At 51.6% G+C, this 17,521-nt stretch overlaps 1 protein-coding gene across 6 annotated transcripts in view; it reads right to left on the bottom strand.

Annotated features, from left to right (window-relative positions):
• Window positions 1–17,521, bottom strand: part of pacsin3 (protein kinase C and casein kinase substrate in neurons 3) — a 217,487-nt gene that overhangs the window by 8,704 nt on the left and 191,262 nt on the right. For 5 of the 6 annotated variants that reach the window (XM_059975377.1, XM_059975378.1, XM_059975379.1 and 2 more), the window contains one exon: window positions 12,986–13,137. In XM_059975377.1, the coding sequence (XP_059831360.1) occupies window positions 12,986–13,137 (152 nt within the window). The remainder of the gene's footprint in view (window positions 1–12,985; window positions 13,138–17,521) is intronic. The other variant, XM_059975382.1, reaches the window with a different exon arrangement.

The raw sequence follows: 17,521 nt of genomic DNA, 5'->3' as shown, positions 1-17,521 counted from the left end.
GTGGTGACCCACTTTCTGCGCAGGCGAACCGGCTTACAAATAGCCAGCGTGTAGGGGGAGACTTTGGTAATGCACCTCAGACATCATTTCCGCCCGGAGAGGGCGAGCACTAGGGATTTAAATACCAGCGCCGCGAAGTTTGAATAAACTAGTCTCGAAACGACTTACCGACTGCGTGACGTTATTTCAGCGCTGTGTGTAGCACATCGCTACATTGGTGACCCCGACGGTCCAAACAGGATTTGGACCAAAGATGACCGACTCTTCATCTGTTCACGCAGTTTCGCTAAAACTGCCGACTTTCTGGACGCTGTGACCACGTGTGTGGTTTAGCCAAGCAGAAGCCCAGTTCCAGATTCGGCAGATATCCTCTGATTCCACACGTTACTATCACGTGGTGAGCGCACTTGACCAGGAGACGGCTGCCCAGGTTGCGGATTTCATACAGTCGCCCCCGGAAGAAGGCAAATATGAAGCATTCAAAGCGCTGCTCATTGGGACCTTTGGCCTCTCACGGCATGAGCGAGGTGCCCGCCTGCTTCACCTGGACGGTTTGGGAGACAGGCTGCCGTCAGCATTGATGAACGAGATGCTGGCCCTGGCTGACGGACACAAGCCCTGCCTCATGTTCGAGCAGGCGTTCCTGGAGCAACTGCCTGAGGACATACATCTGCTGCTGGCCAATGCAGATTTCAGTGACCCCTGGAAGGTGGCGGCCCGGGCAGACGTGAATTCACCAGAGTCCTGGTGGACTTCCCATCGATTCTGGCACCGCAGTTCACGGCAGCCATGCCCAGACACGGGGTACAGCACCACATTCTGACCAAGGGACCACCCCTCCACGCCCGCGCACGAAGGCTCTGCCTGGCGAAGGAGGAGTTCAAGAGGATGGAGGATTTGGGGATCGTACGGAGGTCCGACAGCCCATGGTCCTCCCCCCTGCACATGGTGCCCAAAGCAGCCGGGGGTTGGAGACCATGCAGTGACTACCGCAGACTGAACGAGGCTACAACTCCAGACCGCTACCCCGTGCTGCAGATACAGGACTTTGCAGCAAACCTGCACGGGGCGAGAATCTTTTCCAAAGTAGACCTCGTCCGGGGATACCATCAAATCCCGGTGCACCCTGAAGACATCCCCAAAACAGCACTCATCACCCCGTTCAGCCTGTTCGAGTTCCTCTGAATGCCGTACAGATGTTCCAGCGGCTAATGGATGCTGTGGGACACCACCTGGAATTTGCATTCATCTATCTGGATGACATCCTTATAGCCAGCAGTTGTCATCAGGAGCTTCTGTCCCACCTCCGCCAGCTCTACTCCCGCCTGAGTGATTTCGGCCTCACGATCAACCCGGCCAAATGCCAGTTCGGTCTCGATACCATCGACTTCCTGGGCCACAGGATTACCAAAGACAGGGCAACACCTCTTCTCACCAAGGTAGACGCGATCCGTCACTTTGCCCGGCCCAACATGGTCAAAGGCCTACAGGATTTTGTTGGTATGGTGAACTTCTACCACCGTTTCCTCCCCTCAGCAGCCCGTATCATGTGTCCTTTGTACACCCTGATGTCGGGTAAAGGCAAGGACACTACTTGGGACGAGGAGGCCGCGGCCGCTTTCGTTAAAGCCAAGGAAGTCTTGGCAGATGCTGCGATGCTGGTGCACCCCAGAATGGACGTTCCAACCGCACTCACGGTGGACGCATCCGACACAGCAGTCGGTGGGGTGCTGGAGCAGCTCATCGAGGGGCGCTGGCAACCCCTGGCTTTCTTCAGCAAGCACCTATGACCACCCGAACTCAAGTACAGTGCTTTCGACCGGGAGCTGTTGGCACTGTATCTGGCAATCCAGCATTTCAGGTACTTCTTAGAAGGCAGGCCGTTCACCGCGTTCACGGATCCCATTGACCTTCGCGTTCACAAAGGTGTCCGATCCCTGGTTGGCTCGCCAGCAACGTCATCTGTCCTACATCTCCGAGTACACGACGGATATCCAACATGTCTCGGGAAAGGACAACGTTGTGGTGGACGCACTCTCCAGACCAGCTGTCCAGGCCCTGTCCCTGGGGGTGGACTATGCAGCACTGGCGGGGGCGCAGCAGGCAGACGATGGGATGCCCAGCTACAGGACCGCAGTCTTGGGTTTGCAGCTGCAAGACTTTCTCGTAGGCCCAGGTGAGAGGACCCTCCTGTGCGACGTGGCTACTGGCCAACCTCGCCCCATCGTCCCGGCAGCCTGGAGGCGGCGAGTTTTCGACTCCATACATGGTTTGGCGCACCCATCTATCAGGACAACCGTCCGGCTGGTCTCCAGCAAGTTCGCGTGGCACGGACTTCACAAGCAGGTCAGTGAATGGGCCAGAACGTGCACGCAGTGCCAAACAGCCAAGGTGCAGCAGCACACTAAAGCCCCGCCACAGCGGTTCAAACCCACCCACCGGAGGTTCAACCACATTCATGTGGATATCGTGGGCTCCCTACCAGTGTCCCGAGGAGCACGGTACCTCCTAACTATGGTAGACCGGTTCACGAGGTGGCCAGAGGCGGTCCCGCTCACCGACACATCTGCTGATTCCTGCGTCCGAGCACTGATCGCAACCTGGGTAGCACACTTCGGGGTACCGGCCCACATTACCTCCGACAGAGGCGCCCAGTTCACCTCCAGCCTGTGGTCGGCTGTAGCCAGCCTGTTGGGGTGCAGCTACACCACACTACTGCCTACCACCCACAGTCGAACGGACTGGTGGAACGCTTCCACTGTCACTTGAAGTCGGCTCTCATGGCCCGCCTGAGAGGACCTAGCTGGGTGGACGAGCTTCCCTGGGTCCTGCTTGGAATTCGCACAACGCCCAAAGAGGATCTGCACGCCGAGTTGGTGTATGGTGTGCCCCTGGCCGTCCCAGGAGAGTTCATACCAGCCCCAAGGGGGCAAGAGGAAGAACCCGCAGTAGTCCTGGACAGACTATGCGAAAGGCTCGGCAACCTGGCCCCCTTACCAACTTCACAGCACGGACGGACCCCGACCCATGTACCCAAAGACCTGCAGAACTGTAAGTTTGTGTTTGTACGAAGGGGCAGACACCGGGCACCATTACAGTGGCCGTACGAGGGGCCGTTCAAGGTGATCAACAACAACGGGTCCACGTACGTTCTGGACATTGGGGGGAGAGAGGAGGTTTTCATGGTGGACCGACTCAAACCAGCCCATTTGGACTTGGCGCAGCCGGTGAAGGTTCAGGCACCGCGGTGCAGAGGCAGACCTCCCGAACAGAGGCTGATCCAGACTGTGGACATTGGGGGGTGTATCACCGGTTCTGGGGGGGGGGGAGGGGGTTATGAGGCAACCCACTTTCTGCGCAGGCGAACCGGCTCACAAATAGCCAGCGCGCAGGGGGAGACTTTGGTAATGCACCTCTGACGTCATTTCCGCCTGGAGAGGGCGGGCGCTAGGGATTAAATGCCAACGCCATGAAGTTTGAATAAACTAGTCTCGAAACAACTTACCGACTGCTTGTCGTTATTTCAGCGCTGTGTGTAGCACATCACTACAACATTACATAAAAGGAAATAGCCCCTACACAAACCCCTGTGGAAAACCACTAGTCACCGGCAGCCAAGCAGAAAAGGCTCCCTTTATTCCCACTCTGTCTCCTGCCAATCAGCCAATTCTCTATCCATGCTAGTACCTCTCCTGTAATACCATGTGTTCATAGGTTGTTCTGCAGACTCGTGTGGCACCTTCTGAAAAGCAGAACATCAACCTTTGTCTATCTTGTTTGTTCTGTTCTGGTCGCCTCAGTATAGGAATGATGTGGAAGCTTTAGAGAGGCTGCAGAGGAGCTGCCTGGATTAGAGAGCATTTCTTATGAGGAAAGGATACAGTGATGGTGAGGCTTTATAAGACACTGGTGAGGAAACTGCATGCTCATGGGGAGAACATACAAGATCCTTACAAGCAGTGGTGGGAATTGAACCCTGGTCTCTGGTATTGTAAAGCGTTGTGCTAACCACACTACCGTGTCACCCCAACAGCACCCCACCACTGGTGCACATAGAATGCAGTCACTCTGCCAGCACACCGGTCCAATTCATCTCCTGTTTAATGTCTTTTAACACCATACACTCATCCTGGTTGGCACAGAGCAGATGGGCTGAAGGGCCAGTTTGTGGGGTACACCTCTCTACTCAAGAGTCTGGGGAATGAACAGGGTGGAGTATTAAGGGGTCAATGGTTAGGGGAAACGGTAGGATTGGACTGGTGGGATACTAAAGCACATTGGGATTAAACTGGAGGAACATGGAAGAGTCCAGACTGTGTGGGATTGGACAGGGACGGATACTGAGGGTACAGGGAGTGAGCAGCAAGGGGTCGGACCGGGGGAGTGAGCAGAGAGGGGTCTGTCTGGGGGACAGAGAGCAGAGAGGGGTCTGTCTGGGGGACAGAGAGCAGAGAGGGATCTGTCTGGGGGAGAGAGCAGAGAGCGGAATGTCAGGGGGACAGAGAGCAGAGAGGGGAATGTCAGGGGGACAGAGAGCAGAGAGGGGTCTGTCCGGGGGAGAGAGCAGAGAAGGGAATATCAGGGGGACAGAGAGCAGAAAGGGGTCTGTCTGGGGGACAGAGAGCAGAGAGGGGTCTGTCTGGGGGACAGAGAGCAGAGAGGGGTCTGTCTGGGGGACAGAGAGCAGAGAGGGATCTGTCTGGGGGAGAGAGCAGAGAGCGGAATGTCAGGGGGACAGAGAGCAGAGAGGGGAATGTCAGGGGGACAGAGAGCAGAGAGGGGTCTGTCCGGGGGAGAGAGCAGAGAAGGGAATATCAGGGGGACAGAGAGCAGAAAGGGGTCTGTCTGGGGGACAGAGAGCAGAGAGGGGTCTGTCTGAGGGACAGAGAGCAGAGAGGGGTCTGTCCGGGGGAGAGAGCAGAGAGGGGAATATCAGGGGGACAGAGAGCAGAAAGAGGTCTGTCTGGGGGACAGAGAGCAGAGAGGGGTCTGTCCGGGGGAGAGAGCAGAGAGGGGAATGTCAGGGGGACAGAGAGCAGAGAGGGGAATGTCAGGGGGACAGAGAGCAGAGAGGGGTCTGTCCGGGGGAGAGAGCAGAGAGGGGAATGTCAGGGGGACAGAGAGCAGAGAGGGGTCTGACTGGGGGACAGAGAGCAGAGAGGGGTCTGTCTGGGGGAGAGAGCAGAGAGGGGTCTGTCTGGGGGACAGAGAGCAGAGAGGGGTCTGTCTGGGGGACAGAGAGCAGAGAGGGGTCTGTCCGGGGGACAGAGCAGAGAGGGGTCTGTCCGGGGGAGAGAGCAGAGGGGAATGTCCTGCAGAGAGAGCAGAGAGGGGAATGTCCTGCAGAGAGAGCAGAGAGGGGTCTGTCTGGGGGACAGAGAGCAGAGAGGGGTCTGCCCGGGGGACAAAGAGCAGAGAGGGGAATGTCCTGCAGAGAGGGGAATGTCCTGCAGAGAGAGCAGAGAGGGGTCTGTCTGGGGGACAGTGAGCAGAGAGGGGTCTGTCTGGGGGACAGAGAGCAGAGAGGGGTCTGCCCGGGGGACAGAGAGCAGAGAGGGGAATGTCCTGTGGAGAGAGCAGAGAGGGGTCTGTCTGGGGGACAGTGAGCAGAGAGGGGTCTGTCTGGGGGACAGAGAGCAAAGAGGGGAATGTCCGGGGGAGAGAGCAGCGAGGGGTCTGTCTGGGGGACAGAGAGCAGAGAGGGGTCTGTTTGGGGGACAGAGAGCAGAGAGGGGTCTGTCCGGGGGAGAGAGCAGAGAGGGGAATGTCAGGGGGACAGAGAGCAGAGAGGGGTCTGTCTGGGGGACAGTGAGCAGAGAGGGGTCTGTCTGGGGGACAGAGAGCAGAGAGGGGTCTGCCCGGGGGACAGAGAGCAGAGAGGGGAATGTCCTGCGGAGAGAGCAGAGAGGGGTCTGTCTGGGGGACAGTGAGCAGAGAGGGGTCTGTCTGGGGGACAGAGAGCAAAGAGGGGAATGTCCGGGGGAGAGAGCAGCGAGGGGTCTGTCTGGGGGACAGAGAGCAGAGAGGGGTCTGTTTGGGGGACAGAGAGCAGAGAGGGGTCTGTCTGGGGGACAGAGAGCAGAGAGGGGTCTGTCTGGGGGACAGAGAGCAGAGAGGGGTCTGTCCGGGGGACAGAGCAGAGAGGGGTCTGTCCGGGGGAGAGAGAGCAGAGGGGAATGTCCTGCAGAGAGAGCAGAGAGGGGAATGTCCTGCAGAGAGAGCAGAGAGGGGTCTGTCTGGGGGACAGAGAGCAGAGAGGGGTCTGCCCGGGGGACAAAGAGCAGAGAGGGGAATGTCCTGCAGAGAGAGCAGAGAGGGGAATGTCCTGCAGAGAGAGCAGAGAGGGGTCTGTCTGGGGGACAGTGAGCAGAGAGGGGTCTGTCTGGGGGACAGAGAGCAGAGAGGGGTCTGCCCGGGGGACAGAGAGCAGAGAGGGGAATGTCCTGCGGAGAGAGCAGAGAGGGGTCTGTCTGGGGGACAGTGAGCAGAGAGGGGTCTGTCTGGGGGACAGAGAGCAAAGAGGGGAATGTCCGGGGGAGAGAGCAGCGAGGGGTCTGTCTGGGGGACAGAGAGCAGAGAGGGGTCTGTTTGGGGGACAGAGAGCAGAGAGGGGTCTGTTTGGGGGACAGAGAGCAGAGAGGTGTCTGTCTGGGGGACAGAGAGCAGCGAGGGGTCTGTCTGGGGGACAGAGAGCAGAGAGGGGTCTGTTTGGGGGACAGAGAGCAGAGAGGGGTCTGTCCGGGGGAGAGAGCAGAGAGGGGAATGTCAGTGGGACAGAGAGCAGAGAGGGGTCTGTCTGGGGGACAGAGAGCAGAGAGGGGTCTGTCTGGGGGAGAGAGCAGAGAGGGGTCTGTCTGGGGGACAGAAAGCAGAGAGGGGTCTGTCTGGGGGACAGAGAGCAGAGAGGGGTCTGTCCGGGGGACAGAGCAGAGGGGAATGTCCTGCAGAGAGAGCAGAGAGGGGAATGTCCTGCAGAGAGAGCAGAGAGGGGTCTGTCTGGGGGACAGAGAGCAGAGAGGGGTCTGCCCGGGGGACAAAGAGCAGAGAGGGGAATGTCCTGCAGAGAGAGCAGAGAGGGGAATGTCCTGCAGAGAGAGCAGAGAGGGGTCTGTCTGGGGGACAGTGAGCAGAGAGGGGTCTGCCCGGGGGACAGAGAGCAGAGAGGGGAATGTCCTGCGGAGAGAGCAGAGAGGGGTCTGTCTGGGGGACAGTGAGCAGAGAGGGGTCTGCCTGGGGGACAGAGAGCAAAGAGGGGAATGTCCGGGGGAGAGAGCAGCGAGGGGTCTGTCTGGGGGACAGAGAGCAGAGAGGGGTCTGTTTGGGGGACAGAGAGCAGAGAGGGGTCTGTCCGGGGGAGAGAGCAGAGAGGGGAATGTCAGGGGGACAGTGAGCAGAGAGGGGTCTGTCTGGGGGACAGAGAGCAGAGAGGGGTCTGTCTGGGGGACAGTGAGCAGAGAGGGGTCTGTCTGGGGGACAGAGAGCAGAGAGGGGTCTGCCCGGGGGACAGTGAGCAGAGAGGGGAATGTCCTGCGGAGAGAGCAGAGAGGGGTCTGTCTGGGGGACAGAGAACAGAGAGGGTTCTGCCCGGGGGACAGAGAGCAGAGTGGGGACAGTCCGGGGGAGAGAGCAGAGAGGGGAATGTCCGGGGGAGAGAGCAGAGCGGGGAATGTCAGGGGGACAGAGAGCAGAGAGGGGTCTGTCTGGGGGACAGAGAGCAGGGAGGGGTCTGCCCGGGGGACAGAGAGCAGAGAGGGGACAGTCCGGGGGAGAGAGCAGAGAGGGGTCTGTCTGGGGGACAGAGAGCAAAGAGGGGAATGTCCGGGGGAGAGAGCAGCGAGGGGTCTGTCTGGGGGACAGAGAGCAGAGAGGGGTCTGTTTGGGGGACAGAGAGCAGAGAGGGGTCTGTCCGGGGGAGAGAGCAGAGAGGGGAATGTCAGGGGGACAGAGAGCAGAGAGGGGTCTGCCCGGGGGACAAAGAGCAGAGAGGGGAATGTCCTGCAGAGAGAGCAGAGAGGGGTCTGACTGGGGGACAGAGAGCAGAGAGGGGTCTGTCTGGGGGACAGAGAGCAGAGAGGGGTCTGCCCGGGGGACAGAGAGCAGAGAGGGGTCTGTCTGGGGGACAGTGAGCAGAGAGGGGTCTGTCTGGGGGACAGAGAGCAAAGAGGGGAATGTCCGGGGGAGAGAGCAGCGAGGGGTCTGTCTGGGGGACAGAGAGCAGAGAGGGGTCTGTTTGGGGGACAGAGAGCAGAGAAGGGTCTGTCAGGGGGACAGAGAACAGAGAGGGTTCTGCCCGGGGGACAGAGAGCAGAGTGGGGACAGTCCGGGGGAGAGAGCAGAGAGGGGAATGTCCGGGGGAGAGAGCAGAGCGGGGAATGTCAGGGGGACAGAGAGCAGAGAGGGGTCTGTCTGGGGGACAGAGAGCAGGGAGGGGTCTGCCCGGGGGACAGAGAGCAGAGAGGGGACAGTCCGGGGGAGAGAGCAGAGAGGGGAATGTCCGGGGGAGAGAGCAGAGTGGGGACTGTCAGGCTACGATCTCTGCCGTCTGAGGTGCTGCTACCATTAACATTGAGGTGACGGTGTGAGTGAGATGGTGAATTGTGGAGGTGTGAGGGAGATGGTGGATTGTGGAGGTGTGTGGTGTGAGGGAGATGGTGAATTGTGGAGGTGTGAGGGAGATGGTGGATTGTGGAGGTATGTGGTGTGAGGGAGATGGTGAATTGTGGAGGTGTGTGGTGTGAGGGAGATGGTGAATTATGGAGGTGTGTGGTGTGAGGGAGATGGTAAATTGTGGAGGTGCGTGGTGTGAGGGAGATGGTGAATTGCGGAGGTGTGAGGGAGATGGTGAATTGTGGAGGTGTGAGGGAGATGGTGGATTGTGGAGGTGTGTGGGAGATGGTGGATTGTGGAGGTGTGTGGTGTGAGGGAGATGGTGAATTGCGGAGGTGTGAGGGAGATGGTGAATTGCGGAGGTGTGAGGGAGATGGTGAATTATGGAGGTGTGTGGTGTGAGGGAGATGGTGAATTATGGAGGTGTGAGGGAGATGGTGAATTGTGGAGGTGTGTGGTGTGAGGGAGATGGTGAATTATGGAGGTGTGAGGGAGATGGTGAATTATGGAGGTGTGAGGGAGATGGTTGATTGTGGAGGTGTGTGGGAGATGGTGAATTGTGGAGGTGTGTGGGAGATGGCGAATTGTGGAGGTGTGTGGTGTGAGGGAGATGGTAAATTGTGGAGGTGTGTGTTTGCAGGGAGATGGTGAATTATGGAGGTGTGTGGTGTGAGGGAGATGGTGAATTGTGGAGGTGTGAGGTGTGTGGGAGATGGTGAATTGTGGAGGTGTGTGGGAGATGGTGAATTGTGGAGGTGTGAGGGAGATGGTGGTTTGTGGAGGTGTGTGGGAGATGGTGGATTGTGGAGGTGTGTGGTGTGAGGGAGATGGTGAATTGTGGAGATGTGAGGGAGATGGTGGATTGTGGAGGTGTGTGGTGTGAGGGAGATGGTGAATTGTGGAGGTGTGAGGGAGATGGTGAATTGTGGAGGTGTGTGTTTGCAGGGAGATGGTGAATTATGGAGGTGTGTGGTGTGAGGGAGATGGCGAATTGTGGAGGTGTGTGGTGTGAGGGAGATGGTGAATTGTGGAGGTGTGTGGTGTGAGGGAGATGGTGGATTGTGGAGGTGCGTGGTGTGAGGGAGATGGTGAATTGTGGAGGTGCGTGGTGTGAGGGAGATGGTGAATTGTGGAGGTGTGTGTTTGCAGGGAGATGGTGAATTATGGAGGTGTGTGGTGTGAGGGAGATGGCGAATTGTGGAGGTGTGTGGTGTGAGGGAGATGGTGAATTGTGGAGGTGTGTGGTGTGAGGGAGATGGTGGATTGTGGAGGTGTGTGGTGTGTGGGAGATGGTGAATTGTGGAGGTGTGTGGGAGATGGTGAATTGTGGAGGTGTGTGGTGTGAGGGAGATGGTGGATTGTGGAGGTGTGTGGTGTGTGGGAGATGGTGAATTGTGGAGGTGTGTGGGAGTTGGTGAATTGTGGAGGTGTGTGGTGTGAGGGAGATGGTGAATTGTGGAGGAGTGAGGGAGATGGTGAATTGTGGAGGTGTGAGGGAGATGGTGAATTGCGGAGGTGTGTGATGTGAGGAAGATGGTGAATTGCAGAGGTGTGTGATGTGAGGGAGATGGTGAATTGCGGAGGTGTGTGATGTGAGGGAGATGGTGAATTGCGGAGGTGTGTGATGTGAGGAAGATGGTGAATTGCAGAGGTGTGTGATGTGAGGGAGATGGTGAATTGCGGAGGTGTGTGATGTGAGGGAAATGGTGAATTGCGGAGGTGTGTGATGTGAGGGAGATGGTGAATTGCGGAGGTGTGTGATGTGAGGGAGATGGTGAATTGCGGAGGTGTGTGATGTGAGGGAGATGGTGAATTGCGGAGGTGTGTGATGTGAGGGAGATGGTGAATTGCGGAGGTGTGTGATGTGAGGGAGATGGTGAATTGTGGAGGTGTGTGATGTGAGGGAGATGGTGAAATGTGGAGGAGTGAGGGAGATGGTGAATTGTGGAGGTGTGTGGTGTGAGGGAGATGGTGAATTGTGGAGGTGTGAGGGAGATGGTGGATTGTGGAGGTGTGTGGTGTGAGGGAGATGGTGAATTGTGGAGGTGTGAGGGAGATGGTGGATTGTGGAGGTGTGTGGTGTGAGGGAGATGGTGAATTGTGGAGGTGTGAGGGAGATGGTGGATTGTGGAGGTGTGTGGTGTGAGGGAGATGGTGAATTGTGGAGGTGTGAGGGAGATGGTGAATTGCGGAGGTGTGAGGGAGATGGTGAATTGTGGAGGTGTGAGGGAGATGGTGGATTGTGGAGGTGTGTGGGAGATGGTGGATTGTGGAGGTGTGTGGTGTGAGGGAGATGGTGAATTGTGGAGGTGTGAGGGAGATGGTGGATTGTGGAGGTGTGTGGGAGATGGTGAATTGTGGAGGTGTGTGGTGTGAGGGAGATGGTGAATTGCGGAGGTGTGAGGGAGATGGTGAATTGTGGAGGTGTGAGGGAGATGGTGGATTGTGGATGTGTGTGGAGTGAGGGAGATGGTGGATTGTGGAGGTGTGAGGGAGATGGTGGATTGTGGAGGTGTGAGGGAGATGGTGAATGGTGGAGGTGTGTGGGAGATGGTGAATTGTGGAGGTGCGAGGGAGATGGTGAATTGTGGAGGTGTGAGGGAGATGGTGGATTGTGGAGGTGTGTGGGAGATGGTGGATTGTGGAGGTGTGTGGTGTGAGGGAGATGGTGGATTGTGGAGGTGTGTGGTGTGAGGGAGATGGTGAATTGTGGAGGTGTGAGGGAGATGGTGAATTGTGGAGGTGTGAGGGAGATGGTGGATTGTGGAGGTGTGTGGGAGATGGTGGATTGTGGAGGTGTGTGGTGTGAGGGAGATGGTGGATTGTGGAGGTGTGTGGTGTGAGGGAGATGGTGAATTGTGGAGGTGTGAGGGAGATGGTGAATTGTGGAGGTGTGAGGGAGATGGTGAATTGTGGAGGTGTGTGTTTGCAGGGAGATGGTGAATTGTGGAGGTGTGTGGTGTGAGGGAGATGGTGAATTGCGGAGGTGTGAGGGAGATGGTGAATTGTGGAGGTGTGAGGGAGATGGTGGATTGTGGATGTGTGTGGTGTGAGGGAGATGGTAAATTGTGGAGGTGTGAGGGAGATGGTGGATTGTGGAGGTGTGTGTTGTGAGGGAGATGGTAAATTGTGGAGGTGTGAGGGAGATGGTGGATTGTGGATGTGTGTGGTGTGAGGGAGATGGTAAATTGTGGAGGTGTGAGGGAGATGGTGGATTGTGGAGGTGTGTGTTGTGAGTGTGATGGTGAATTGTGGAGGTGTGAGGGAGATGGTGGATTGTGGAGGTGTGTGTTTGCAGGGAGATGGTGAATTATGGACGTGTGTGGTGTGAGGGAGATGGTGGATTGTGGAGGTGTGTGGTGTGAGGGAAATGGTGGATTGTGGAGGTGTGTGGTGTGAGGGAAATGGTGGATTGTGCAGGTGTGTGGTGTGAGGGAGATGGTGGATTGTGGATGTGTGTGGTGTGAGGGAGATGGTAAATTGTGGAGGTGTGAGGGAGATGGTGGATTGTGGAGGTGTGTGTTGTGAGTGTGATGGTGAATTGTGGAGGTGTGAGGGAGATGGTGGATTGTGGATGTGTGTGGTGTGAGGGAGATGGTAAATTGTGGAGGTGTGAGGGAGATGGTGGATTGTGGAGGTGTGAGGGAGATGGTGGATTGTGGAGGTGTGTGTTGTGAGTGTGATGGTGAATTGTGGAGGTGTGAGGGAGATGGTGGATTGTGGAGGTGTGTGGTGTGAGGGAGATGGTGGATTGTGGAGGTGTGAGGGAGATGGTGGATTGTGGAGGTGTGTGGTGTGAGGGAGATGGTGAATTGTGGAGGTGTGAGGGAGATGGTGGATTGTGGAGGTGTGTGGTGTGAGGGAGATGGTGGATTGTGGAGGTGTGTGGTGTGAGGGAGATGGTGAATTGTGGAGGTGTGTGTTTGCAGGGAGATGGTGAATTGTGGAGGTGTGTGGTGTGAGGGAGATGGTGAATTGTGGAGGTGTGAGGGAGATGGTGGATTGTGGAGGTGTGTGGTGTGAGGGAGATGGTGAATTGTGGAGGTGTGAGGGAGATGGTGGATTGTGGATGTGTGTGGTGTGAGGGAGATGGTAAATTGTGGAAGTGTGAGGGAGATGGTGGATTGTGGAGGTGTGTGGTGTGAGGGAGATGGTGGATTGTGGAGGTGTGAGGTGTGTGGGAGATGGTGGATTGTGGAGGTGTGTGGTGTGAGGGAAATGGTGGATTGTGGAGGTGTGTGGTGTGAGGGAGATGGTGGATTGTGGAGGAGAGAGGTTCTGAATTGTGGGTGGGGTGGTTTCGATCACACAAACATGCAAAGCATCTGAAACCCGCAGAGCGCCTCATAGCTGGCGTGCTTTGTTAGTCGGTGAGTACCTGCCGAAAAGCTCAGCTCATCAGCCTCCTGCCCCAGGTAATCATACAGTGCTCGCACTCTGACAGCTGCTACCTCCTGACGTCCGGACTCCGGCATGGACCTCCTGGGGCTCTCGTCATCCGACCAGTCAGAGGAGTAATCTTTCATTCTGCTGTGGAATAGGACAGACAATAGCGTGAGTATTGAGAGTGAGTACGCAGGAGGGAGTGAGAATGAAGGATTAGATAAGGCCACTCCACACTATCAAAGGCTTTCTGTGCATCCAAAGATACAATATATTCAGGTTCTTTGGCTGAGGGGGAATAAATGATATTTAACTATCTTCGAATATTAAAATGTGAGTACCTATTTTTTATAAATGCTGCTTGGTCATTTGAGATAACATTAGGCAAAATATTCTCAAGCCTATTTGCTATAATCTTAGGGAGGATTTTAAAATCTACATTCAATAAAGAAATAGGTCTATAGGATACACATTCCTGTGGGTCTTTTGCCTTTTTTGGAACCAATGAAATTAGTGCTTCATAAAAAGTTTTAGGAAGGTTCCCAGAGGATGTAGAGTCGGTAACCGTTTGATGAAGATGTGGTATAAGCATTTCATGAAAAGTCTTGTAAAATTCTACCGTATAACCATCAGGTCCCGGAGCTTTACCTAATTGCATAGAGGATATAGACTTGGCTATCTCCTCTTGTTTAATACGTGCATCTGACATATCAACATCTTGAATCGAAATCTGAGGTATGTTTAACTTTTGCAAAAATCTATTCATAATAATAGTGCTATCAGAGAATTCAGATTTATAAAGATTAGAATAGAAGTCCTTAAATATCTTATTAATTTCATAAGGATCTAAAGTTTCTGTTCTGCCTGGTCGACGAATTTTTAAAATCTATCTTCTGACCATCCCAGCCTTTAACTGACCCGCTAAAAACTTAGCAGATTTTTCCCCATGTATATAAAATAAACTTTTTGATTTAAAAATTTTCTGGTTTTGAAGAGGTTTACTTTTGGTCCAGGATTTATTTCCTGGATTAAATTGATTTATCATGCCCCAGTAGCTTTAGTTATAACTAATAAAACAAAAGTCTCCTTACTTTAGATTATATAGAGGTACCCGTCAGGGCTGTCCCTTTAGTCCTTTATTATTTAATTTGACTTTAGAACCACTTGCTATTGCTCTTAGGGATTCCAATTCTGTGCAGGGTATTAGGAGAGGGGATAAATTACATAAGGTTTTGTTATACGCGGATGATTTTTTAGTTTACATTTCAAATCCTAGGAAATCTATTCCTTTTATGATATCTATATTTATGGAATTTGGTATTTTTTCTGAATATAAACTTAATTTACATAAAAGTGAATTATTTCCTATTAATAATTATTCTGATTATTATGATCAAATACCTTTTAATATTGCCAAAAACCATTTTACTTACCTTGGTATCAAAATTACTAAAAATTTTAAAGACCTATATAGGTATAATTTCTCCCCTTTAGTTGACTATACTCAACAGGCACTTTCTAAATGGTTGCCTATGTCGATGTCATTGATAGGTCAAATAAAAGCTATAAAAATGGTTATACTACCAAAATTTTTATGTATATTTCAAGTAGTTCCCTCTTTTGTTCCAAAAACATTTTTTGATAAAATAGGTTCTCTGATTTTATCTTATGTTTGGAATAATAAAAGCTCCAGAGTGAATAAACTTTTATTGCAAAAACCAAAAAAAAGATGGAGGACTGCCTTACCAAACTTTAGATTTTATTATTGGGCAATTAATATTCGTTATATTACTTTTTGGATTTATGATATAGATGACCAAGATCGCCCTTCATGGTTACAGCTGGAGGAAAATTCAGTCACGGGGTTTTCATTAGCTTCTTTATTAGGAACTCCTCTTCCGTTTTCACTCTCCACAATAGGTAGACAAGCTCTCAACTCTATTACTAAACATACTTTAAAAATCTGGTTTCAGTTTCGCAGATTTTTTGAATTAAATGATTTTCTACTTTCTAGTAATATTTATTCTAATTTCTTTTTTAAACCATCAACTTTGGATAAGGCTTTTTTAACATGGAAAATTAAGGGAATAAAAATTTCTTTAGATTTGTTTTTACAGGATTGTTTAATGTCTTTTTCACAATTAATGGATAAATATGATATCTCTAATACACATTTTTTCAGATAGTTACAAGTTAGGAATTTTTTACGTGATTTTTTTTACCGAATTACCCCTTGGCCTGCTCTTTGAATTTGGCTTATGCTATTTTTCAGCTTAAACCTTTTCAAAAATGATTAAAAACTATTATTTATAAACAGTTAATGAATGCTCGCATGTCGCCTAATGATAGGGCTCAACGCATCCGGGAAGTAGAACTTCAACACTCACTTTCAGACAATCAGTGGAGTAAAATTTATCATTTAGTCAATAATTCATCTATCTGCACACGCCATATCTTAATTCAGTTTAAGATAGTACACAGGGCCCATATGTCCAAAGATAAATTGGCGCATCTTTTTCCGAATATAAGCCCTATTTGCGACAGATGTAATGAAGAAGTGACTACTCTAACTCATATGTTTTGGTCATGTGTAAGTTTAAACAATTTTTGGAGGGATGTGTTTGGAATATTATCTAAAATTATAGATGTGGATGTCCAACCTAATCCACTTACAGCAATTTTTGGGATTATTCCAGAGGAAGCAAGCAAAGTGTCTGCCTCTGCCCAACATGCGATAGCTTTTTCAACTTTACTGGCCAGGAGAGCTATTTTGCTACATTGGAAAGAGTCTAACCCACTTACTGTTTTTTATTGGCTCTCCTCCTTTATGTCATGACTAAACTTGGAGAAAATTAGAAGCCAGACATTTGATACATCCTTTAATTTTGAACAAGTCTGGCGACCCTTTATTCAATATTTTCAGATGACCCAATGTATTATTTATTTATTTATTTTTCTTTACTCTTTTCGGAAAATCCTTATCCGTGAAGGTTCGGGGATGACTGGAAGGATGTTTTTTTTCTGTCTCTTTTTTTAAATTTTATCCTCAATTGGACTGCCCAATCTTTCTTTTTCTTTCTCTTCTCTTTCGTCTTAGTTAGTTAGTGTTTTTTTTCTCCTTTATCAGATAAAATTTCCGGTCTTTTTTTAATGGTTGCTATGAGGAGTTGTAGTTTTTTTTTGACCATTGTGTATATAAGTGTAATATTTTACCTATCTGTTTTTGACATTATATATTTTCTGTTTTTTTATTGCTGTTTATATGTCTATTATATTATCTGTTTGCTAAACTCCTCCTCTGATCTGTATATTCTTTATCTGAAAATCAATAAAAAGATTGAAAAATGAAATGAAATGAAATGATTAAAGGAAGAGGTGTTGCAGCCAAAGACAGAGAATGTGAATATCAGTGATAGGCAGAGGAAAGGCATGAGGGGAATGTTTCCAAACACAGGAACAGACAAGGAAAGGGCTGGAGATGTTATGGTTAAAGACTGGCTCGATCTTTTTTCTAATCCTATTATCTTTTTATCCAATTCATTCTACTCTGTTGCTCTCCTCTCAAGACTTTTCCCCTCCAAGTACTTGTCCAGTTCCTTTTGAAGTTACTATTCAATCTGCTTCAGCATCTTTTTGACCCACTCCCCATGGAAGTGCTGCCTGATGCTTACAGCTCATCCCCACCCTGATAAACACACAGTCCTCTGGTGGTTCTCCTTCCCTGACACCACAGGCAAAGCTAGTCATTAAATCTGCTCAATCTTTTATGTTCACCCTCATCCCTGAGCCTTCACAGAAAACTTCTCCAGTTTCCTTTGCATAACATTCCCAAGGAACAATGGCCCAGGCAGCACAACACTCTGACTGAGACCTAAACAGTGGTTAATAAAATAAAACTACAGTGGATTCCAGTTAATTGGGGCACACCGTAACTAGTACATTTTGGTTGAATTAATTGATAGCCATTTTGAGTCAATAGTTTTTAGCCATAGTTAGCCAAAGTTCAATGGAAATAGTCAAAAAGGTATAAAAAGACAAACCACTGATTAACAAATTATGCGTTTAAATGAAATAACAAATTAGAACACTACCGGTGCTACGACAGTACTAGAAAACTGTGTATTCCTTGCTAATAGCTATCAGAGGAATTTCGTGTATAGGGCGTCCGGGGAGGGGCTTGTCGAGGTGAGGCAGCTCACCAACGTTTGGTCCCCGCAGGACACTCAGCTCTCACCTGTGGCTACAAGAAGCTGTTTGCATGTGACACTGGCCACACCCCAGTACACCACTTCAACAGGCAAACCCAAAGAAAGAAGGGCATGCCTGTGCAGTACGTGCAGTCGGCTCGGGCAGATCACGGTTCTGCAATGCCCCATGGAGAGCGAGGGACACGTTAAAGCCCAGAAGTCATCCACTGCATCCGAAGAAAATCTCAGTCTGCGATGACTACTCGTACCACTAGAACTGGATTTCCCAGGTCGGGAGAGTGGAACTGTCCCAATTTTCAAAGGTTCATTTTACTATCAGAGTA

This window comes from Hypanus sabinus, chromosome 7 (genome assembly GCF_030144855.1).
Source record: "Hypanus sabinus isolate sHypSab1 chromosome 7, sHypSab1.hap1, whole genome shotgun sequence".
NCBI classification, from domain to species: Eukaryota; Metazoa; Chordata; class Chondrichthyes; order Myliobatiformes; family Dasyatidae; genus Hypanus; species Hypanus sabinus.
The sequence above is the reverse complement of the archived record's forward strand: the minus strand, read 5'-3'. Positions and strand labels throughout refer to the sequence as shown.